Source organism: Leuciscus leuciscus, assembly GCF_965113295.1.
Source record: "Leuciscus leuciscus genome assembly, chromosome: 13".
NCBI lineage: Eukaryota > Metazoa > Chordata > Actinopteri > Cypriniformes > Leuciscidae > Leuciscus > Leuciscus leuciscus.
In genome coordinates, this window is record NC_138737.1 from 3,806,458 (window position 1) to 3,832,510 (window position 26,053).

The 26,053-nt window shown below is 37.9% G+C and overlaps 1 protein-coding gene across 1 annotated transcript; it reads left to right on the top strand.

Moving 5' to 3' along the window:
• Positions 1-261: 261 nt before the first annotated feature.
• adra1aa (adrenoceptor alpha 1Aa) lies at positions 262-24,964 on the top strand. The gene is made up of 3 exons (XM_082187290.1): positions 262-587; positions 8,385-10,119; positions 22,013-24,964. Exons 2-3 carry the CDS (start codon positions 9,195-9,197, stop codon positions 22,522-22,524), a joined length of 1,437 nt encoding a protein of 478 aa, XP_082043416.1. The 5' UTR covers positions 262-587; positions 8,385-9,194; the 3' UTR covers positions 22,525-24,964.
• The last annotated feature ends 1,089 nt before the right edge of the window (positions 24,965-26,053 follow it).

A 26,053-nucleotide genomic window follows, 5' to 3' on the forward strand; every position in this document is an offset into this window, starting at 1 on the left:
ATAAAAAATAAAAACATGATGATTTTGTTGTGTTTCTAGCACATTTCTCACCATGTCCTCATTAACTTTATTGAAATATAATTTTCTTTTTAGGTTGGAGTTTAATATGACTCGCTAAGGATCACAGTAAGAACAGTTCATGAACCTTGTGGAGTTTGATCCAATAAGTTTTGGGAAACCACCCTTCTCATGTCTATTTTCATTTCTACGTCGGAGGCTATTTTAACCATAAATCGCGTCAGAAGCTGATTCACTCGTCTTTGATGTGATGTTCCAGTGCTGGCCAATAGCCACGTCCACATCCACGAGCTCCGAGCGCAGCAAAGTTTGTGCGTAAAGGAGGCGGCGCGGCGCCATGACTCACTCACTGTCACCTCCTCTGAGAAATACTGATGTCCCGAAGACCCTTGCGCTCAAACATGCGTGTGGAAACACAGAACTGCACTTGACTCGCTGAACTTGAGCTCTGCAGCTGATTGCACAGCGATGACAGGAGAGTGTGGAACGACGAACCGGAGACGCGCTGCGCGTCCATCTACTCAAACACCTCCGGATCGAGTCCTCGCGTTCGCTGACACGCTGCTGAGGTGAGTGTCCATTCAGTCGTACAACTGCTAGACTGTATTGAACAGGCAATCGTTATGCATCACAGAATAAAATGTTTGTTTTTTATTCGTTCTCAAACTTCGTGTGATGTAACGGAGGCAGATGTGCGCTGGAGTGAGTCTACAGGTTGCTTCTGATAACTTCACAAATAGGCTATGCTGTCGCTTTCAGTTTACGCTCTTTAAAATGAGGGATTGAGTGTGTTTGCTTGTTTAACGGATGTATTGGTGCATACTGATGTAATGCATCGATCAGCTGTGTTCCAGAGATTTCTGCATCCTCTCCAGCTGTCAGAATGATTTATGCATGATGGGCAACATGAAAAGGATACTCGTGTTGTGTTGCATTAACTGGGGCAAAAATTGTTTGATTGTAAAGCAGAATCTGTCTTCTCAAAAACAAAAAACTGTTGAATCTGAAAATGTGAACTATATGGTGGTGTGCATATTCTGAAAAGACGGATAAACACACAGAAATGCCTAAAGATGCTGTATAGCTTTTCATTTATAGACTAGTCAGAATTGCAACTATATGCAGAACAGTTATTGCTGTAATCATGGAGCAGATGGTTAACGCTTACTTAAATAGACCAATTCTAATTACAGTGTGTTCTAATGAGTTTCTGATTTTATTAGTAGTAAACAATTCTTGTTTTAAAATAAGATACGCTTTTTGTTGCAATATTAAGATTTTAGGTTAAGATTTACATGAATATTTTTTTTTTAAATGATCCTGCTCATATATATATTTTTAAAGTTTCTCTGTTTTTAATCACATTTTTACTCTGCTGGTTTATTTTGGCACTTCAGTGTAACAATACAATTTTAAAAGTACAAATATTCCATGTCTCTTAATTAATATGCAGTCACTCTTATTATTTCACATTGACTGCCCATATTTAAACAACAAATACACACACACACACACACACACACACACACACACACACACACACACACACACACACACACACACACACACACACACATTGTGTTTTCATGCTTTATGGGAACAGAAAACTGCAATTCTACATTTTCAAAAAACATCACTTAGTATGATTTATAAGCTGTTTTCCTCATGGAGACCAAAAAATGTCCCCACAAGGACAAGGATTTCAGACATTTTGTCCTAATAATGTACACACACACACACACACACACACACACACACACACACACACACACACACACACACACACACACACACACACACACACACACACACACACACACACACACACACACACACACACACACAGTTTAAATAAGCCAGTGAAGCAAAAACAAGATGAATATAAATGACAAGAAACTTATATTTCATTATAAGACATTTTAAAACTTTTATGGTTAGATAACATTCTTAAATATACATATTTGCATATTGTTTCAGATGTAGTTGCCAAATTTCCATAGACCGCCTTCAATTTGAATAATTCCGCTATTTCTCGCTCATGACAGACAGGAAAGAATAACGTGTTCCTGAAGATGAATGTTGTAGAGAGCCGTGGACCTGAGCTCTCCGTCAGACGGCAGAGATATGGCAGTGCCCGCGTGCCCTCTTCACCCTCACGCTTTGATGCTACATAAACACAGAGCCAGTGACGGGACTCATTTCTGTCTTTTTGAAGCCTGTACATTAGTACGCTTCGACTGGCATTACCTTTCAGCGGCGAAGCCTAAATATTTGCCTCTCTTTATGTAAAAGCAGGCAACCGTATCCATTCATTTCACCAGTGGCATTGGCGATTACAGAGAGAGCGCTGCGGCTCCGGTTATTGCTCGCCCCTGCAGGCCTGTGATAAGTACTAGGCAAAAAAGACCAATAATTGTGATTTAATCTCAGTCGGAGTGAGTGCGGCCTACAGCCGTGGAGGGACCACCGAGCTCAAACTCAACGGATCGACTGTTTCCATGATGAGCGAGACTCTCGGACCGCCCGCAGGCCGTCCCGGTTTCTTCACAATCTGATAATGAATGGTAGAGACTCTTCTGTGGTTCTCTTGTCCTGGTTCCCCCCCACCAACACATTTGGAGTATCTACTTTGTGTCAGGTCTTTGAGTCTCTACTAATGAGACAGCTGAGACATCTGAAACGTGCACTTTTTTTGAGGGGGGGGGGGGGGGGGGTGGTACTCCATGCTATAGTCCATGTCTTCTGAAGAATTCATATGCTTGATTTGTGTGAGGAATATCTTGAAATGCATGCCATTCGGTCATGTGTCAGAACGGTCACCGTGACTTTGCAAATTTTGATGATTCTGTGATCACCGAAATTTTGTTGATCCTGGAACAACATTCCTGTCCCAAATATGTATAGTCTTAACCCTATCCCTTCCCCTTAACTTAACATAGGTTATCCCTAAAATCAGAGGGAAATGATAGGTTTGAAGGTAATGAAGATTAAACCTAGAGAAGCCTAAACTTAATATAACCTGTAAACTTGTCCCTCAAATCTGATTGGTTGATTGGATTGTTGTTCCAGGATCAACAAAGATGTTGATCACGTTGAAATCACGGAAAAACTGAGGTTTGAGTAGTGAAAAACACTTTAATACAGCAACACATTGAATTAGACATTACATTTATGTGTATGTATTATTTATTATTTATATGCATGCACGCATTGATCACTGTTTTGATTTGAGTGATATTAATTTCACTTCCTTTATGTCCTTTTTTGATTTTCTGGACCTCATTGACTTCCAGTGCATGGACAAAACCACTTAAACCTTTAAAATATAATATAAAATAATAAAGAAATTTAATTATTTAATATCAAAATAGCATTTGTGTTCTGCATGATTAAAAGAAATGCTTAAATTCTAAATTAACTAAAATCTAAATATATTATTTAACATCACTGAATCAACCTAAACACATTAATTTATACCAACAAACCAATTTTTTTATGGGTTAAATCAATGATCTGTCAATAGGGGCTGGTCTATGCATCATTCATGTGTTTGTGTTGTGTTTACTCCTGTATTTTATTCTCTTATTTCAGCTTTTTTAGTTGATGTTGTTCAGCACAACGGTCAACTATTGTTGTTTTTACTGTGCTTTATAAATAAATTGAGATGGAGAGAGATTACATTAAAGAATGATGTGTTTTAGTACTCGCTGATTTTCTTTTGCTATAGCTGAGGTGATGAGCTGTGTTGTCGAATCGATTGTTGTGCTCGACCATATGGGTGCCAGTCTGGCGAAGCACAAGGTTTCTTACTGACGTTAGTGGGAATCATCTGGCTGTCAGATTTATTTACGGTTTGCATGGCGGACCAAAACAACAAGTGCTTCAGTCGCGTCCCTCACTATAGGTTAAATCTAGGAGTCTCGTCGATGGGATTGAGCGATGCTCATTAATATGTATAAGTGAACTGATAGCGGCTCAGGAGAGGACGGTGTAGCGCAGGCAGGAGGGCTGGTGTGCAGTGCAGCATGGCAGCTCAAAGCCATCCAGATGAGGCTCTGAACAGCTGGTCTGTCAGCGTGGAGCTCCACTCGACACTCCGGTGAGGCCCAAATGTCAGACGCCGTATGATGCCGTGATGGGGAGATCAGAGACGGAGGGCGTTGAATGAACGCTGCATTCCACAATCTCATTCCTCGGACTATTATTATCACGCTGAGTCTGTTAAAAAGGAAGGGATTCTGTTTCTCTCGCCTGTGTGGATTATAAGGCAGTTGCGTTTAGCCAGAGGAACAGAGGAAATGAATGCTGGCATGCACAAAGAAGAGGAAGGGAGATAATGCAAGGGGATTTGTGATGTTAAAAACATATTTTTTAGGCAACATGAATTCATTGTTGTGCGTGATTCATCCATGCATTTTATTTGTTTGTTTGTTTGTTTTCTATAGTTTTTCATCAAAATGCAATAACGCTCCCTGACAAGTCCAGGAGAGTGGGGAAAATAATAATCTTTTCAGAGCACAACATGCACTGAGAAGTGAAATCCTGATCTAAATGCGTACATTAACATGCATACCTTGATGTGCCAAAATGTGCAGGGCATGTTGTATCCCACAATGCAATGCGCTCAACTAGAGCTTCCATTTCCAGTGTGACGACGAACAGATCAGAAGTAGAAACATCTCACTATTTGATCTGACTGCCAAGATTTAAGACATTTGTAGTATACACCATCGTTCAAAAGTTTGGGGTCGGTAATATTTTTTATGTTCTGCTCACCAAGGCTGCATTAGTTTGATCAAGAATACAGGAAAATCAGTGATATTGTGAAATATTATTACAATTTAAAATAGCGGTTTTCTATGTTAATGCAAAATGCAATTTATTCCTGTGATCAAAGCTAAATTTTCAGCATCATTACTCCAGTCTTCAGTGTCACATGATTCTTCAGAAATCATTCTAATATGATGATTTGATGCTCAAGAAACATTTCGGATTATTATCAATGTTGAAAACATAATTTTGTGGAAACTGTGATTGTTTTTCAGGTTACTTTGATGAATGGAAAGTTCAAAAGAACGGCATTAATTTGAAATAGAAACATTATAAATGTCTTTACTCTCACTTTTGATCAATTGAATGCATTTTTGCTGAATAAAAGTATTATTTTCTTTAAAAAAAAAAAAATCTTACTGACCCCAAAACTTTTGAACGGTATTATCAATAAATGCAGTTATAGACTTTAATGCTGGTCATTTTCAAATTGATTAGGCTAATTAATTTCCAATCAAATGAATACATTTACTTTGCTGTGGCTTATAAATGTGAAAAATGCCTTATTATGTCTTAAAGAAGAAATAGAATGTTTTAATAGATTTGCCTTAAAGTGCAATAGTTTGATAATTTCAAAATAGAATACAAAAGAAAACAATGCAGTGTTTGTGTTTGAGCACAGCTTGTGTTTTCTAAAAGTCGGGAACAGCGGGAGTATTTTTGTGTCCTAACACCTCAGCAGCGTCCAGCCAGCGCGAGAGTCACCTCTGTGCCTCATTAGGCTGGAAATCAGATCAATATTCTGACTAATGTCGGAAACGCGAGCGCCTGAGTAGGAGTGTTAAGCTTGTGTGTATTTCTCCTCTCAAAGTTAATTGATAGAGTCACAAACGGATGGTAGGCGTTCTCATTAGAAGTAATTAGTGTCAATCTGGAAAAATAATAGCATAGTAATGAAAAAGATCCGTTTTTTTTTCTTCGTTTTTTTTTAATGAAGCATGTGCACGGTTTATGATCAGTGGTTTTCCACATGTGTGCAGACTCTACTGTCACAGCTTTGCACGGCTGAATTTACTCTGACAACATTATAAATGGAGATGGCAAAAAATATTAGTTTTCCTGTCTGTCTGATTCTGCTCATGCGTTTGGCAGAACACTGGTTAAAGGAGGAAGAATGACTGAACAGAACATAATATTTTGATTTCTAAAGGTCAGGAAGCCAAAAAATCTCTCAAATGAAACAAAGCAATACATCTTTGTCAACAGACAGAAAAAGAAAAGAAAACGGATTTGGTTGTGTCTCTCAGGATTTGCCTGAAATCATGAAATATTTGAATGTTATTAAATATGTTTTCTTAACTTACTAGGCTTTTTTCTGTGTCTTATGGTAAGCAGCAAGAATTGGCTTGATTAAAGTGGGAATTAGAGAGCATGAAAACGCCAAACATAAAAACGTTCTCTGATTTTTGAGTCAGTCTGTGGTTTTGCCCAGTGGGCGCAGGTTTCTTCTCCTCAACTGTAATGTACAAAAAAACAAACAATGTGTTGCTGTTTCAGTTCGCTCTGAACTGGCCAGAGTCTCACAGGACACAATCTTGTTAAAACCCCTGTGAAGGTTGTTTTCTGCATCTGTGGCTTCCTTCGCTTTCAGAGACAATCTGAAACTCGCTTTTTTTACATTTTCACAGCCTTGTTGTGTTTATACGTGCGCTCTTGCAAACTGTTTTAACTCAAAACTCTCCAACTTGTAGATTTTAAACATTGATGGAAAAAGTTGTTGGAAGCTTATGGTGATGTTGAACCATGGTGCAATTTTATATAGTCACATTTTTATTAAAGCTACACTGTGTGATATTTTCCCCCATCTAGCGGTGAAATTGTATATGACTACCCAGTGAATATTAGTTTCTGTTCCTTTCAATTTCGAGGACGTTTTAACTCCTACGGTGGCCGTATTATTCCAAAATTAACGTGGCTTCCAGTTCGACTTCGTCCAATTGCGCCTTTAAAACGATCACCTGTGATCCGTCGCAGCACAGATTTATGTTACAAGGTAAACAATACTTTTTCACCATTGACGCGAGGAAAAGTAACGCAAGTTATACTAGAGGTCGTTCTGGCGTTATGCACAACCATGCTATGGTTAGACAAGCAACTATAAAACTTTGAATTTACACAAATAGGCTGGATTACCTCTCGAGAAGAAAGCAAGCAACTTCGGCGTCCGTTTTAAAATCTTTGCTCCTCATGAGCTCTTTCCATCTGGGAAAAGTTACTCCAGTATTGACTTTGGTCTTGCTGATTTGACGTTTAAATTCTCTCTTTCGCTTCCTTGGCGACTCTGCTTCATGTCCTCGAAAATAGGCGTGATCCTCCATCAGCAATCTTTCAAATCTGCCGGCAGTCGCGAGTAATCTCCCCCTCGCATTCTTCACGGTGTCACTGAGTGTAAAGCGCGAAAGGCGAAGCTTGAATTTACAGGTATGTCCCTCTTTGGCTAATGTAGTTTCAAGATGGAGGCGCAACATGGCGACCGGCATTCAAACCCCTCACCCGTATGTACTTTCAATGGCAGATTATAAACTTACGAGAATACTTTATTACTTTAAAGAAGTAAATATACATTAATGAGCACATATATTTTTGAAAGAACTAAGTGTTTTTTGCTAAGAATCAACAAAAAAAATTACACAGTGTAGCTTTAATTTTTTTTTTACCTCTGGTGATTGTATTTAGGCTTCAAAAGTTGTTCATTTGTGAAGATTATCTTGATGAATCAAACAATTTCCTGGTCTCAAAGCTTATTATCAAAAGGTCAATGGCAAAATCCTATTGGCTTTTTGTCAAGGGAACCAGGTTGATGCTATTGCTAACTTCTGGGTTTGCCTACAGAAATGCATCATGACTGCAACACTATATGCACCTTGGCATATTTTCCAGTCTTTCTCAGGCTGTTTGGTACTTTAAGACTTCTCTATGAAAATTACCTTTATTATGATTGCACTAATGCACGCTTGTTGTTCACGATGGGCCAAGTCAATATTAAACCGGTGTTAATTAATACAGTATGTAAATGTGGGTGTTCATGTGTTAATGAGCTCATTGTTTAACACATCATTTTGAACTGATGTTTAGTTTCAATAAAATATCTGGATGGGCTGAAACGAGAAGTTTGCATTGTGAATGTTATGACTGCATAATGCTTTTATTCCACTCAAAAAAATTATATATACGTTATTTGTCTTGTACTGCCTAGGAAAACGTGTGCTGATCATCTATTCTATTAAACAGTGACCATTCATTTTATTTTATCCAATTTGATTTTGCGTTTGACATCATGAATAATTTCAGGAGAAATATATAAATAAAAGCATTTGTTTTGGTGAGGATCTCTCATGGAGAGAAATCCATTTGCAGGTCCTTTATCAGAGAAATATGAATTAATGAATCTATATATCATCCACTGGAACTGGTTCATAATTTTATGCCAAACGATTGCACACTTCATTATAATGCATGAGTAATGGCTTAAAAGTTCCCTGTCTGATAAATGGATTCACTTTACTGATAAAACTTTCTCTCTCTCTGTTTTTCAGGGTCCAACAGTGTTCAAACCGAACCAGCACGGATTCTTTACGACCAAATCTATTCTGATTGAAGCTGTTCACCTAAAATTTGTGTGACTCACCAAGAACTGCTCTTCAGCTAAAAATATCTCCTCGGCACATGCCAAAGAGCTTTTAGCTTTGTCCTTGGTTTCCGCTTTGCAACCTCAGAGACACCAGCCAGACTTTCAGTGTGAATCTACCCGAGTGACCGCCAGAACCATGCAGACTGTTTCCAACCATCGCAGATGTGCGCAAAAAAGATGAGAAGCCTTTCTTCACATTTACAGTGCTTTCTGAATGTGCAAAAGCGACGTGGATGTTTGCAGAGCGTTTTGACACCTTCACACATCGATGCATTGATGCACATCTAAAACAGATCGCTCATGCATCAAACCTGATGTCTGGAAAGCACAATGCCATTTGTGTCATTTTCATTGTTCTGTAAGATGTTGCAGCTGCACATGGTAATGAACATGTCAAAACATCCTTCGAATTTATAACTTTATGACAAAAGAAACTGATGTTCTCCTCAGCATAATATGTTTAGTTCCCCCATGTTTGTTTTTTCACCCACAGCGATTTTCCACGAATCATTAAAAGCCCATCTAGGGCATTGAGAAATGAGAAATGAGACAGTTTAAATTTCATTACGTTCCCTCACAGCTCTACTGGAAATGCCTTGATTTTCTTGTACCACGGCCAATGCAGTAGCACTGTTTTTTTTTTTTGGGAGAGAATCCGATATTAAGGTGCAAACTGAACTGGATGCCACGTGGCTCACAATCAGACCGTTATTAAATGCCTGGAAGTCTTGAACAGATGGTTCCCCTCAAAGACAACATGACCCCGGAGTCATTCTCGGAGAACTGTAGCAACTGCAGCCAAGTTCTCGCCCCGGAGCTGAACGTCACGAAAGCCGTGGTTCTGGGAACGGTGTTGGCGATCTTCATCGTTTTTGGCGTTCTGGGCAACATCCTGGTGATCCTCTCTGTGGCTTGCCACCGTAATCTACGCACGGTTACGCATTACTTCATCGTGAACTTGGCGGTCGCGGACCTTCTGCTAAGCACCACGGTTCTTCCCTTCTCCACCGTCTTCGAGATGCTGGGTCGTTGGGTCTTCGGACGGACGTTTTGTGATGTCTGGGCTGCCATGGACGTCCTGTGCTGTACGGCGTCCATCATGAGCTTGTGCGTGATCTCGGTGGACCGCTATATTGGCGTTAGCTATCCTTTGCAGTACCCGTCCATCATGACGGAGCGACGGGCATTGCTTGCACTCATTGTTCTGTGGGCTCTATCAATCACCATCTCCATTGGACCTCTTTTCGGCTGGAAGGAACCGGCGCCAGAGGACGAATCCATATGCAAGATAACCGAGGAACCCGGCTACGCCATCTTCTCCGCATTGGGGTCCTTCTACCTTCCAATGGTGGTGATTCTGTCAATGTATTGCCGCGTGTACGTGGTCGCAAGGAGGGAGACCCGAGGACTGATTAGTGGACAGAAAACGGAGAAGTCTGATCACGCCACCGAGGCCGTAACCTTGCGGATACACAGAGGGAACGCGGCGGTGTCCGAGGACGAGGCTCTGCGCAACCGGACAAACTTCACACTGCGTCTGCTCAAGTTCTCACGGGAAAAAAAGGCCGCTAAGACCCTGGGCATCGTTGTTGGATGCTTTATCCTTTGTTGGCTTCCGTTTTTCCTGGTTCTTCCGATCAGTAAGTGTCTTATTTTTTTTTTTAACATTTTGATTATAGGCAAATACCAGCTTTTTGGACGTGTAGATATCTCTGACTGAGGAAAATCTAAGCCAAAAATGTCTTTGACTCAAAATTAAGGGAGTCCTATCTTTCAGTTAAGGATCATTCTACAAAATAAACATGATTTTCTGACTTTTCTTCTTTATTTTAAATCTTTTAAATTTTTCTTACTAACATTAAACAATGTCACACCAATGACATGTTTAAATAAACCATATGCAAAATAAATTAAACGTAAGTTAGTAACATTTGTGCAAAAACCACCATGTGCACCGTTTAAACAGCCCATTATTTCCTTCTTCTGAACTTTGACATTGTAAGTATTTTTCCACAGCTTTTGTATTTTTCCAAAACATGTTTTTAACATTGATAAAATCATTGAAAAAAAGTGACAATTTCTTTTAAAATAATTGATATTAAAATGTTTTTGTTTTTCTCTTTTCACAGTTTTGCTTTTATCACAATGTGCGAAACAATATAGAGTGAAATTATTTAATGAGGTATTTTATATGCAATTGTTCTTCACTATTTGTGAAAGTTTGTCACCATATTTTTAGAATGACCTTTAAAAGAGACTGTTTGGCAAAAGCACGACGGCCTGTTCTTTTTGATCTAGAACGTGCATGTGTATTATCCGGAAGAATAATGAAATCACGTTAGCCTGATTGTATTGCCGATTTTGAATCGTGTTAATGAAATGTAAAGCATGGCAAAGTTTAAGAGATGTCGACATTTCCCCGTTCAGATTGATATGAGTTATACTGTGCACTGCGTTTCCAAGATGGCCACCAACTTACCTCAAAAGGGACTTTGTCAGTGGACAGTGTGGTTTGAATTACTATAAGATTGAAGATCATTAAAAGAGGAAGAGTTTTAGATACCCCTGGAGCTGAGATTCTCTTTGCATTGTGTGAAATATCGGGTCTGTATGTGTGATTTTGACGCTTTTTCTTGACAGAAGTAAGTTAACAGATATGCACAGGGACATTTTTTAGGTTTCCTGTCTGAGATTCAGATGCACAGAGATTTTTCCAAGTGCTAGAAGATGGGAAAATAATGCCAAGTGGGTAAAATGCTGCCATGTGGAGAATGGAGAAGATCAGGAAAATATTTGGCATGCACGCTCATGGTTAATCTCGCAATTTAAGCCTGCATACAGGTCGAAAGAATCAACTCACTTGTGGCTCTGCAAATCTTGTAGTGCAGCTGAAGTGTTTGTTATGCCAGTGGTTTAAAAGATGTTTGTTTAAACCTTCATTTTCGATCGTTCTCTCAGACAACAGGGTCACGAGTGTTCTCGCAATATGTTTGGCTCCAGAAATGAGTTTCACAGAGAGTCAGAACGATCAGTAATTCCCTTAATGCACAGCAGAGCTTCTCGAGTTCCCCAGATATGAATTTTAGCTGTTATTATATTTCCCACCCCTGCAATAGGGCTCTTGTGAGGACCTTTCGGTTCAAGGTCAGTCCGAGTTAAACCACAAAATAGAGTCGGTCAGGAAAAAAACCCCAAAGAATCCAGTAAATGGTATTATTGGAAAGCCAATGCAAAACAAATAAGCATAGTTTTATGAATCTGTGGGAGTCTGTTAACTCAAAAGGACACAAAAATGATTACGAATCTGCATGTCGATTTGTAAGAAACGTGAGTTGCGCGATTCTGAAATGCTTGCTAATTAACTGGCATTAAATTGCATATAATAGAGTGTTTAATAAAGCTCAGGGGATGCAATGACCTTATCAGCATGACTCAGTCCACGCTCTCGCTCTGCAACCACATTTGTAGTAGCAGTGAAATCTAACACACTGCGTTCAATAGGAAAGTTGTTCGTTTAATGTTACGGTGATCGATCCGACTCTATTTTTGCATGTATAGCATCTCGCGGTGGAGCAGAGACACATTTTGCATTCATGATGAGGTCGCAGTTTAATCCGTGATAATTAAAAACAACAAGTTAATTGTTTTCCCAGTAAAGTAATTACATGCTATTTTCATCACCGAATCCACTGGACTCCCGGGGCAGAAAGATTTCACGTAGATGCTGTGAGGTGGAGACATACTGTATAGTATATTATCGGGGGGATTTTGCTGACAAACGTGGGTATTAGGATGACGGATTTGCCCTTCGGACAGACATTCTTCCTTTTAAGCCTGGCTGTTTCTCAAGAACATCCGCTGCATTAAAGTCAGTGTGATAATACTGCACGAACACAGTGACTTATATATATAGCAGCCAGGGAAAAATCACCATGGTAAACAGTCTACCACATTATAATTGTGCATGCACAATAGTTATGGATTTTTATAAAGCGTTATGATTCTTTATGAGAGTCCGTAAGCAACCACCGGTGAGAACACCCTAGCAACTGCATAGCAACAAGACACTGAGTTTTGCATGGGTGAACACTTATTTAATTTTTACACTTTTATTTTTATTTAACGGCTCCCTCTATTTTTACATTTAGATTGCCTTTGGCGTCATATAACAGGGATATTTTTAATTCGTTTTTTATTTATATATGTTCTGTCACCATTTTAATTTAAGTTAAAGTTTTAGTAATTTTGTTGGTTTTAAATAAATGTCTATATAGTTTTTATACATTTTTATTTCAGTTATAGTTGCAGTTATTTTTGTCCATCAGATTAAACTAAATGAAAACTTTTTTACTTGTAGTCTCAGTTATAATAACCCTGCTTAATGGTAATTAAAAACACCAATAAAAAATTATATATAAAAAAAAAAATTATATATACAAATTTAAAATTGTGACATAATCGTGTAATTTTTTTTTTTTTTTACTATGCATCCCTAAAAAAAAAGTTATTTAATTTAAAACTGATATATACTGTATTTATATATATATATATAGGCTTTGAAAAAAAATCACTTAGAAATTGCACAAATGTGACAAATAATTACCAAAAAATGGCAAGTATTTATGATTTATTATTTACCTTTTTTTCCTTATGAATTTGTTTGATGAATCATTCTATAGGCCTGTATGTATGCTTTTGCTGTTGGAGAAAATATAAAAAAATTACACAAACAAAAATGATAACAATACAATAAACTATAACAGTCAGCTTAAGGTAGCTACAAGTATTATACGGTTAAATGTCAAAATGACTCCAATATCATACACTAGAGTGTTGGGGTGGAAATTAAGCGTGATCTGCAGTGGAGTTACAATCATGTTGAATTGTGGTCTATGGATCTGCCTGAAGTGTACATGTTGAGTAGACTCGCTCGGTCGGTCCAAATACACTTCCCTCGGCCATTTGACGAAGTTGAGCGCACTTCAAAATGGCGGTGGGGATTCCCTGAGGAGAAGTTCGCGAGTGTATGTCTAAAAGTGGAGTTAAACACAGCCTACGTTGGCAACGACAGAACTTGCGACCATAGTTGGCTATTGGCTAACGATGCTTTTGGGAAATGCACCCCTGCATGTTTTTATCACCTGTAGCCGAGTCTGTTTCAGGCTTTGTTAGTGTGTGAACAAGCTCTCTTAGAAACTCCTATAGACTTGTGCTCTATGTGCAGTATATATCCAGGTAAACCTGCGTCAGACAGCATGAGTCAATCTTTAACATTGAATTCATGTCTGGAATTCTCACATGGCTTAAACTCTCTCTTTTCTCTGATCATTTGCCCTGACAAGGAACCACGGGGAATGAGGCGGGAGGTACTAAACTACTCAGGCTGAAAAAATGAAATTGAAAACGAGCTCAGTCATCCTGTATTTTTGGAAGCATTTGCACAGTGGATACATAAAATGCAGTATCTGGATCTGTGAGGCTTTAATAAATAATGGGTATCTCAGTATCTACTGTGGTTAATATTACATTAGAGCTAATATTAAAGAGCAGGGGTGGCTTGACATTAAGAAAAGCACAGGCAAACGTTTCTATGTCTACAAGTTTTTGAGAGCGGTCGGATCATTCTCAAACAGTGGCATTTGTGTATCCATGACTTACTGATATAATGAACAGGGTGCTAAAATAAGTCACATTATATGAGATTTAACTTCAGAAATACAAAAAGTGTGATTTAAAAAAAATAATACAATTATGACAATTCCACTTTCTCAGTGGCATCTTTCAAACTTCATATTTATTTGAGGATGTGAGATCATTAAAATATTTTTAAGTCATTTTATTTTTTACAATTGATCAGTATTTCATTATGATTATGTGTAAATTGGCCTTATTAAGCTCACTAGTTTGTTTCTATTATAATGGATGGAAAAAAAATCGTAATAAAAATTTGATAGACTTTTTTTCATGGCACAGAGTACAAAATATTGATTGACTATTGTGGTGTGGTGCAGTGATATACACTGTAGCAAATTAGCTCAAAATAAATGTTAAAGGGTTAGTTCACCCAAAAATGAAAATTCTGTCAGTAATTACTCTCCCTCATGTTTGTTCCAACCCCGTAAGACCTTCGTTCATCTTCGGAACACAAATTAAGATATTTTTGATGAAATCTGAGAGCTGGATCACTCCTCCATAGGCTTTTAAGACACTATACTTGCTGGCCCAGAAAATGCATTAAGTGACTCCAGTGGCTCAATCTTAAGTTTATAAAGCGATGAGAATACTTTTTGTGCGCAAAAAAACAACAAAAATAACGACTTTATTCCACTATTTATTTCCTTCTCTCTGGGCCTCGAGTTTTTTCACGTAGTGTTTTAGCGCAGCGCGTCCAGGGGCGTAAAACCGTAAAACCGACTGGGGGTAAAACCAGTACTGATTACCAGGGCCCCAAGGGGAGAGAGGTACATGTAATCTGAGGTAAAGGCTAATAAATAAATAAATAAATAAATAAACTGTACACTAACAATTTTGTTTGCATACAACACACCATTATAATAGCCTAAATTGAAACCTGTTTAATTTAAAGGAACACTCCACCGTTTTTTGAAATAGGGCTTATTCACCTTCTTTCCTACATTTAGATCGGTGGGCAAATGCATTTTTGTCTCAGTGCATGCATTGTTTTAGTTTGACAGGGTCGGCGTGAGCTTAGCTTAGCATAATGAATGGAATCCTTTGTTGCCAGCTAGCATGTCCTGAGTAAAAGTGATATAAAAAAAAAAAAAAACCCACCTAATTACTTCTTGTGGCCTGCGTATTCACAACAAGTACAAATAGCGATGCAGATTAACACTAGACGATTTCCTATGCAGATTTTGACTTGGGACTATATTAGGGGGAAGCACAGGCGAAGCACTGCTACTTGGGCGCAGAGATATCACGCCCAAGTAGCAGTGCTTCGCCTGTGCTTCCCCCTAATATAGTCCTTAATATATAAGTCAATATCTGCCTAGGAAATCGCCTAGTGTTAATCTGCATCGCTATTTGTGCTTGTTGTGAATACGCAGGCCACAAGAAGTAATTAGGTAGGTTTTTTTATTTTTTTTATATCACTTTTATTCAGGACATGCTAGCTGGCAACAAAGGATTCCATTCATTATGCTAAGCTAAGCTCACGCCGACCCTGTCAAATTAAAACAATGCATGCACTGAGACAAAAATGCATTTGCTCACCTATCTAAATGTGGGAAAGAAGGTGAATAAGCCCTATTTCAAAAAACGGTGGAGTGTTCCTTTAAATTAATAGGCTATAATATCTAAAATTAGCAATTTTATAGACTACATTGGGAGTTATATATACAAATTGAGGAATATGGGGGCCCATCAGGACTGCCTATGCATAGGGCCCGGGATCTTGTGCTACGCCCCTGAGCACGTCTGTTTTGTACGTCACACGCATGACGCACATGACCAGCGTCAGCCAATAGTGAGCCTACGCGGTGACGTGCAACACAGACGCGCTGCGCTAAAACACTACGTGAAAAAACTCGAGGCTCAGAGACTCAGACCCGGGTCACTTTATCTGTGTATTTTCCGGATTCTGTGTGTGAAAGGGGCTCATGAGTGAAAGGAGACCAATCCTGTTAATTCTGGAAAGTATTTATGTGTTTGTTTGTTTGTTTTCCATTTCAAGAAAATATTAAAACAGTATTTGGCATTGGTTTTTCATTGTTAAAGTATTTTTAAACATACAGGATTTGTTATGCTTTTGAAAGAAGTCATTCTTCAGAAATGATTTAATTGAAGCAAAATCAAACGAACCCGCGTCAAATCCCGGGTCACTTTATCCGTGTATTTTCCGGAATCTCTGTGTGAAAGGGGCTTATATGAGTCTTATTATTGGGGAAAACTGCAGAAATGTCCAGACACAAATGGCACAGTTTCCTCAGAATATCCCAGTCAATTCCTGCGCTGATTGCAACGTGCGGCCGTGTCGTGTCAGAGGTCTTTGTGTGTTGTTTACAGAAACGTTTGACAACACCAGATAAACCCAGCGGCCCTTTCTAATGATGACTAACAGTCGTTCCAGCAGTCAAGGACAGTGCTGTTATGCATATGAAATGTGATGCTTCAGCAGGACCTGGTGGCTTGATTTAGCATCAGATCAAAGGTTGTTTCTTTCCATCCTCTACGGCTCGTAAAGAGCTTTAAACCACACCTCAGTGCTCTGAGGACATAACTTTTGATGGAGTCTGACCTGATAAACAGCCACTTTCATTGCTCAGGCTTTTTACGAGAGCCACAGTCGCACAGAAAGTCTCAGGGTCTGACTCGAGGAAACACACTTTTCCCAGTGGAAAGCGTTTGCGTTTCAGTCATTATCATTATGGGCTCGGACAAAATCGCTTTTGTTTTCTCATTTTGACTTCCTTCAATTTGACGCATCATTTAGTCAGATCCACTATTTATATTTCCACATGCATCACTCGGGATTGAACATCAGTCATTTAATTTTTCCATTTTTATATTTTCTTCTCTCTTTGTACATTAAAACACACTGTGACTCCTGAACAACAGATGTGAGGACCATCAGAAGCTGGACGAATCTCACATCTCACAAAACTAATATAGGCTATATATATATATATATTTTTTTTTTTAGAGACTGAAGTAAAATTAAAGTATAATTATGGTAATATCTATCTAACAATCTATCTATGGGGCATTTTTAGGATCATTAATTTTCATCATTTTTTAATACAAATTGTCTTCTGAAAATATTTTTTTTCAAACATGATGCAAAAAATTCTTTAAGCACTTACTCCAGGTTACATTTTCATAAATTTTTAATAATAATAAAAAATATATTTTTTTAAATTTATAAAATGTACATTTATTTATAAAAAAATTTTTGTAAAAATTATAACAAAAAATTATTTATTATATAATTAATATGATTATACATTTTTCAATTTATGAATTTATGTTTAAAATAGTTAAATTGTCATGAAAATAATTTCACAAACCCAAAAGTGTTAATGGTCCTATAAAAGTAGGCTTAATTTTCTTCATGCAGAATAAATAAACTTTTAATTTCGAGGTGAAATATGTAACGTTACGTCACTGGTGGACAGTCACTGAAATGTAGATGACTGAACCTCAGTTTAAGCTCTTCCTCTTGTTTAGCCTGAAGATAGTAATGATTAAATTGTGGCGTTCAGAGACTCTCCCCCCACAGCCCCGTCTATAACAGTCTCTGGCTCTCCTTTATCTTCTACCCTGTGTGCGTAAAAGCCCCTCTAGACTCGCTCTTAAAGTGTGTTACGAGACGCTCTGAAGACAGATGCTGCGTCTCTAGGCCAAGTGGTTTTGCTAGACACTTTAATTCTTTTAATGGTACGGCCGGAATTGCATTAGAAAAAATCCATTGGGTGTGTGAACCCAGTGTTAAATATATACCCATGTAAATTCTCTTTTCTGTGCCTGTGTCCGCTGAACAATTCCTTTCCTCTGAAGGGTCCTTCTCTGATCATATTGAGCCGGATTTATGACGGCAATTTGAATAAAACTATTAACCTTGATTAACGGAGGAACGTTCCAGCGAGAGATCAGATCAGATTCTATAAAAAGACTTGGCCGGCATTGTGACGCATGACGTAGTTATCTGTCCTGTCACACGGACGGAGACGGCGCTGGTGAGAAAGATGCTTTCAGAAGCATTCACACGTTTCCAGACATAACCTTTCTCATTTTCTGCTCCTTATCTATTCATTTCAGGTCCCATTAATCGTTCCCATCTTTTTCACAGAGAGTGAAACAGCTGAAACCTTTTAAGAGCCTTATTTAATTTATCGATTGGTAATCCATTATGATCCGAATCCAGATGAATTTGACTGGATGTGGTCACATGCACATATTACACAGACAGTGTAGAGACATGGAAACACCTGAAACTGTTCTTTCATCAGGGAACTGGTTTTACTTTGCATGGAAACTCACCTGCTTGTTTCTTCATCTGATGTCTCCTCTCCATCTACCATATTGAGACACATAATCAATCCATGATCGATAAATATTGATGAATATGAAGAGCTCTTTTCCAAAATTTTTTAAAAAAATTAGTTTGTCATGTCATTTTGCTGTGTACTGAACCTATTCACTGCTCCATCAACGTTTCATGCCAAATCGCTATATTTCCTTGTTTAAAATGTAGGGGAGACCGGGGACAGTTGCAACACTTTTTGCATTTCTCTCAGTTACTCAGAGACTATTTGGACTAGACCAACCAAATTTGTATACAGTATATTACACTTGCATCTGTCTGCTAATTACCCATACCATTTAAAGATGATTATATATGACATATTGTTCACAGTATTTATTTGAATGGAAGAAGTCAGATGTTGCAACTTACCCCGACCCAGGGGACAGTTGCAACACAACCCAGGGACGGTTGCAACATGTTAAAAATACCTTAAATTTCATTAATTAACTTAAAGGTCCCATGACATGCTACTTTTTGTAGGCTTTAATATAGGCCTTAGTGGTCCCTAGTACTGTATCTGAAATCTCTTTCCAAAAATTCAGCCTCGGTGCAGAATTATAGCCACTACAAGCCAGTCCCAGAATGAGCTTCCTTCAGACAGGCTGTTTCGGTGTCTGTAGCTTTAAATACTAATGAGGAGGAGAAAGGCGGCGCAAGGTGGAGGGTGGGTGTGGCCTTGACCATCTTGCGCAACGGTAACGTGGCGTGCATGTTTACGTTAGCAATGGCACGAAGACACGCAGTCTTTCAAGCATTTCAGTTTGACCCAGAATCTGATCCAGATGGAGAAGCAACGGATGAAGAAGTTGCAACTCAGCGGCTCCAGCAGGACGTTTCCGAAGGGTTAGTTTAAAATATTATGTCTGGATACGGTACTTTATTCGGATGGTTTACAGTTATTATCATGTAGCTAACGCTAACCTACTGTTGCCTTTTCATGAGAGATCTGTAACGTCTGTATTTATCTTATTACAATTACATCAAGCTCTGCGATCTTGAAATGCGGATATCGCGCGCGCGCCATATAACCAACAGGAAAACGGTTATCCAAATAACAAAGACGTGTACAACACTCGCGTTACAGTGTGTGTATTCACACACATAAACTGCATATCTGCATAGCTAATGTTACAGCCACATTCTACGTGTAAAATCTAGGTAACCATAAACAGTAAAGCAACACACTTATATCATTAGTTGACTTACTTGTCCGAGGTGTGTAGCTGAGCCAAAGAGAGTGATCCAGACTTTAGTTTCAGACGTTCAGCAAGCCCAGCTCTGTATTGACCCTTCGGTGTTCATTTGTACATCCAATTATTGAGCAATTGTTATGCTTCGCTCGCTCAAAAGCCATGATATCTCTCGTGGACAAACTAAAATCGCGCGCGCGCGTTCCTACTTCCTAGCTCATTTTCTCATGGGCGTAAAATATTCTCTGGGCGGGCAAAGCAGAGACAGGGGAGGTAACATTTCCTCCTTATGACGTCATAAGGAGGAGATTCAAGATCAGCGCGTATGAGCCTCCATTTTCTCAAAGGCAGAGAAAGATAGCAAAAGCTCGATTTACACCGATTGAAATTTTTTAGAAACTTGGGGACCATATACAGGCTAGGGGAACTCATATTAATGTTAAAAAACCTCAGAAAGTGAAAATTTCATGTCATGGGACCTTTAAGCTTTTTGTCTCAATGAGCATAGAATTCTGAAAATATGAACTGTTTTAGGCCTACTATAATATTATAGTATTATTTATTTCAATAATATTATTGTAGCCTATAATTTATTTATTTAGTCATATTTATCAAATAACAGTTATTGAGTTTTGTTTGTTCATGTGTAGAACATAGGCCTACATAGATTCAGTGTGCAGGTGTTACAGATGCTATTCAATCTCTCCATATTTCAGTGTCAGACAGGAAGAATTGAACAATTTGCAATGTAACAAACTTTTATTAAACATGCAATTTATAACTTGTTGCAACCGTCCCCAACCCTATCAGCCATGACAGAACATCATACGCCTGCTAGACACACTGACTCTGACACATGCTAACCATGTCACTTAGAAGTCAACACAGCAATAATTCAAACTAAGTAAGTTTTGATTAATTCATACAAAATGTCAGGACAGTATGACAAAAAAATATATCTCATGAAAAAATTTACTTTCATACCTCCAAAACAAGTTTTGTTCAATAAATGCAGCAGCAGATGTTGAATATCTCTACTGTCTTCTTGGTGGGGGGAGGGTCTAACTGTGCATGTGCAGTATGAGTGTCATCACTCTAGCTTGTTTCTGATTGGAGAAAAATGACATGTTGCAACCATCCCCATGTTGCAACTGTCCCCGGTCTCCCCTACTGCAAGATGCAGTTCCTTTCCAAACCGCGATAAGCGCCGAACCTATTTTTAGCCTAAACGCGATACATCCTCTGGACTAATCAGAATTCGCTCTCTCTCTCACCCTCAAATCACTCGCGCGTAACATGAAAATCACTTGCGCCAGACGCTCTATTCGCGTTTGGTGTGAACGCCACTCACTCGCTCTCTCACTGACTCACACAAGGTCATGTCGTGATTAGTTTTATGTAAAGTGGACAATGGTTCTACTTTTTATGGGTTCGACACTTTACTGAATGCCAATGTATTTATTACTGACTGACTTGCCTTTTTTCTTTTTTTTTTTTAAAGACAAACCATGAATTTTTGGAAAAAATTGATGGATTTATATCCTTAAAAAAAAGAAGATTTATAGCAAAAAAAAAAAAAAAAATTACTTTGAATTTATCATCAACAATTTTGTTGTTTGATTTAATAATCATTGTTCAACATGTTCAGACTGAGGCAAAAAAACATTTTAACAGGATAAATTGAATATTCACAAAATGTGTGGGTCTAGCTAGGTAAAAAAAATTTTTTTCTTGAAAACTATTTAAATGGATTTATAGCGTTTTAGAAAAGAGCTCCTCATATGTATCACTTAGAAATATGTCAGATAATGGAAGTATGAATTGACTTACAATGATGGTTGATAGTTATCAGATTGTTTTATTGTTCATGTAAACACACTGATTGTACACTACTGTTCAAAAGTTTGGGTAGAGTATGATTTTTTTTAAAAGAAATTAACACTTTTATTGAGTAAGGATGCATTAAATTGTTCAAAAGTGATAGTAAAGACATTAATAATGTTACAAAAGATTTCTATTTCAAATAAATACTGTTCTCTTTAACTTCTCTGTTCATCAAAGAATCCTTAAAAAAAAAAAAAATCAACAGTTTTCACAAAGATACGAAGCAGCAACATTGATAATAATCAGAGATGTTTCTTGAGCAGCAAATCGAGTGATTTCTGAAGGATCATGTGACACTGAAGACTGGAGTAATGATGCTGAACATTCAGCTTTGCATCTCAGTAACTCGTTAATGATTATTGAAAATATCAAGTAAACATTTAATGATGTAAAATTCCTTCTTCGTCTGTCTAGGCTCCATCTTCCCAACGTACAGACCCTCGGAAACAGTCTTCAAGATAACGTTCTGGCTGGGCTATTTCAACAGCTGCATCAACCCCATCATCTACCCCTGCTCCAGTCAGGAGTTTAAGAAAGCCTTCCTGAGTGTGTTGGGTGCGCGCTGCCTCCGCAAGAGATCCACGCCGTCCCACCCGCTGTACCAGACCAGTCCTCGGCACGGCCAGTCTCAGATCCTCGGCCTGTCGAGCCGTGACAACCCGTCCCATCTGAGCCCGTCTTCTTCTATAGTGCTGTCCCGCAGCCCCTCCTCCAGGGAGTGGCAGGCCCCGTCCCGGACCTCGTCGGTGGGGACGACCGGGGTCAGCGTGGGAGCCAAAGTGGCGGGAATGTGTGGTAAGAACCTGCTGAGGACGTGTTGCACGGTGGTAATGGATTCGCCACAGCCCGAACCGCCTGCGCACAACTCGCTTCCCGTCATCAAAATCCATCAGCTCTCGCTGTGTGAGGACGGGGATGCGGTGTGAATGAGCGGCACGCTGGGGAAATCTCTCTGAGGAGACTCACTCTGACTGTGACGCCACTTGAGTCTCAGACTCGAGAACACAAACTGATGAAGAAAAGCCAGACGCTTTGGGTTGAAACGATCTGCGCTGGGAATATTGAAAGCTGATGCAACGCCGTTGATGCTTATTAAAGAGACAGTTTACCATTACATGTAAACCGTCTTTATTTACTCACCCTCATGTTGTTCGAAACCTGTCAATTGACAGTCAGTGGATTAAAAACGCATGAGGTTTCGCAGCTTCAACGGCGGGAAATGCATAATGACTTAACCCTGTAAAGCCTGAATTATGAAATAATAGATTTAATTACTGCAATGGAACAGTTTATTGAACAAAATCGGGAAAAAAAAGTTTGGTTACACTTTATTTTTAAGGTGTCATTGTTACAGTGCAATTATATATTTAAGTACTGAGTAATATTAAGCAACTACATGTACTTACTATAGGGTTAGGGTGGGATTAGGATTTGGTTGAGGGTTAGTTGCATTTAATTATGCATAACTTACTGTTATTACTATAGTAAGTACATGTAACATATGTAACAAGGACACTGTAAAATAAAGTTTGCATATGTGTTTTATGTTTTGTATCATATTTGATACATCAGGCTTTTATGGCTAATACTGAGAATATTGAGCTCATAATTTAAAAAAAGAAAGAAATTTTCTTAATATTCAGAGGCTCAAACTGAGCAAAAATATGCAATTTGGTGCAGATGCTGATATTTATATGACCAAAAAAAAATGCTTGTAGTGTAAATCAGTGAGATCTTTATAACAGTACAGCAGATACTTACATAAAATGCATATAAATATCAGTCATCACTCTATATCTGCCAGTAATGTCTTAGAAAGATGATATTTAAATGTTTAGTTTTATGATCAATCTCCGTTTAGTTTTAAAACATATGCAAAAGAACAAATAAACCTTCCTCAAAAGCCTGATGGATCATACTTGAGACACATTTGAACATGATTTTTCTAAAAGAAAATGTTTGGATAATCAAGTAAACCTGAGTTGCTTCAGTCCAGCAAGTGTTCATCTTGAAATATTACCAACAATATTAAAGTTATTCTTACATTTACTTGATGAAAAAGACACAAAAGGGGAACGTTTTTACATGTATACAAAAAGGCCTTTTTCTTGCAAAAAAGTACAAACGATCAATCAGACGACAGAAGCCATGTAGTAGACAGGTTTTACAGCAAAGTTTTGATCATGCTGATGAATAAGAGGCCTTAGACATTTATGATACAGTAGGCTTTATAGGGTTAAACTCAGTAGGCTATCATGTTCTTCAGAAGATGTTGAATATATAACGCACAAGTCTTATGGACTATTTTATGCTGCTTTAAATGCATTTTTTTTATTTTTTTCCGAGTTTGACAAACATGGGCACATCGTTTTATGCTTTTAAGCTTGGAATAACATGAGCATGAACAAATACTGACAGAAAAGTCATGTTTGAGTGAACTATTCCTTTAAAAGGAGGCAGTGCACGTGTTTGTTAGCTCGGAAATTATGGTGGACATCATTCTGCATGGGTCTGTGATGATAAATACCAGCAATTTTTATTATTATTATTATTATTATTATTGACTGCAGTTATTTTACCAATGTTTGATGAGTGTTTCTATATATGTAAAAAAGAAAAGAATATTATATTTTCGAATGTTCGCTCACCAGTTCAGTTTCTGAAATTGCACTATACAGTTAATGGCCAACATTTGATGTTTGCATTGAGTATAATCAGAAAGTCTTACAGAAAACCCATGTGACCACGATTAATCGGGATGCACAGAAACCTTTGTGAACAGAGAATTGATCCTCAGTGTGTCTTTTTGGTATTCCTGCATGGTCACCTTATTATCTGTGCACCCCTGCTAACGTTAAAGCTGGTGTCAGACACGGCTTTCCATGTGTTTCACCGTGGGACCAATAGTCCCATAATCCCAAATACTTCCCATAATTTGTGTTTTTATTACTGTGATCTGGAAAATGCACAAATCTCCATGTGATATTGATACTTGACGATAACAATGAATATGTAATGACCTCAAAAGGACCAACTTATGTTGCTTAAATGCCTTATAACAAGTGGCACTTCTGTTATTGTGTTTGTTTCTCAAATGAAAGAAAATCATGTGATTCCAATATGGATAATATCCAATAAAACATACTGAATCATACGTTTTGGGAATAACTTCCGATGAAGGCATCCCACTTATAACATAGCGTCCGGAACGACTCACCATGAGAATGTTTTCATGGCTTCTATGACATTCCAGCAGTGGACACACACATTCCCCTAGTGACGGGCGGCTATTCACAATTACATGGAAATGTGTCATGCTGTAACCATCAAGGATGAGAAATAAATAAGAACTGTGTCTACTTTTAATATTTTGGGGGTTTATATGCCTGTGAAAGTACACGAGAAATGAGATGATGGGGATGTTCGGGAAACGATGCAGTCTGGGTTCAAACCTGGATCTCATGGGACGCTGCAGCCTTTTATCAAGACCATGTGTTTTACAGTTATGACTGTACTTTTGTTTTTGTTTTTTGCACAAAATGTAATTTTTCCCTTAAGTCCACATATAATTTTAGCAAGCATGTGATTTTTCCATGTTTATACACATTTTTTTTCCTGAGTCATTTATAATGAGTATTTGGAAACGCAACACACACCAACTATCTTCCCAAATTTGTGATGAACACAGTTTGTAAATCTTTTGTCGCTGCGATTTTTTACCAAAATAAAAGCTGTATGATTTAATGTTTTAAGGCGAAGAAATTAAGACAGTTATACATATTAGTATTGTAATTTTACTGTTGATCTGTAAAATAAAATTCAAATAAATCATTTTATTTTACAATGTTACAATTATTTTTTATTGACTTTGTACATGTTTTGCTAATTTAATTAGTTTTTTATATAATTAAATAATTTAATTTAAATAATATAAATATTTGAATAATTATTATTATTATTAATAATAATAATTACTATTAAATACTAATTTTTATTTTACAGAACAACTAAGATTTTATTAAATAAAAAAACATATTTTGATTATTATTATTATTATAGTATAGAAAACAGGAAGAACAGGTCTTGCTTCTTTTTTTGGTCTTTAGCTGAAAACATGCCTGATTAATCAAGTATCGTTGCATCAAAAACATCTGTAATTTAGTGTTTTTTTGAGCCAATTTCTAAATCAGCATAATATATATTCTTTACAAACACAATACCGTAGAATTTTGCGGTTGTTAAGGTCTTCTGGGTGGTTGCTATGTGGTTATTTAGTCAAAAGTCCATCCGCAAGTCAGTTTGATATTCTGGTCGATAGATATGGCTCGGGTCCCTGCTGTTTCATTTTATTGTTAGTCTGCTTTATTGTCTGAAAATCACAAGTAAGCCTTGAGATGTAATATACTTCTCAACAAGCTGCACAATTTGAGGTGTCATGCATGCCTGAATTCAGGA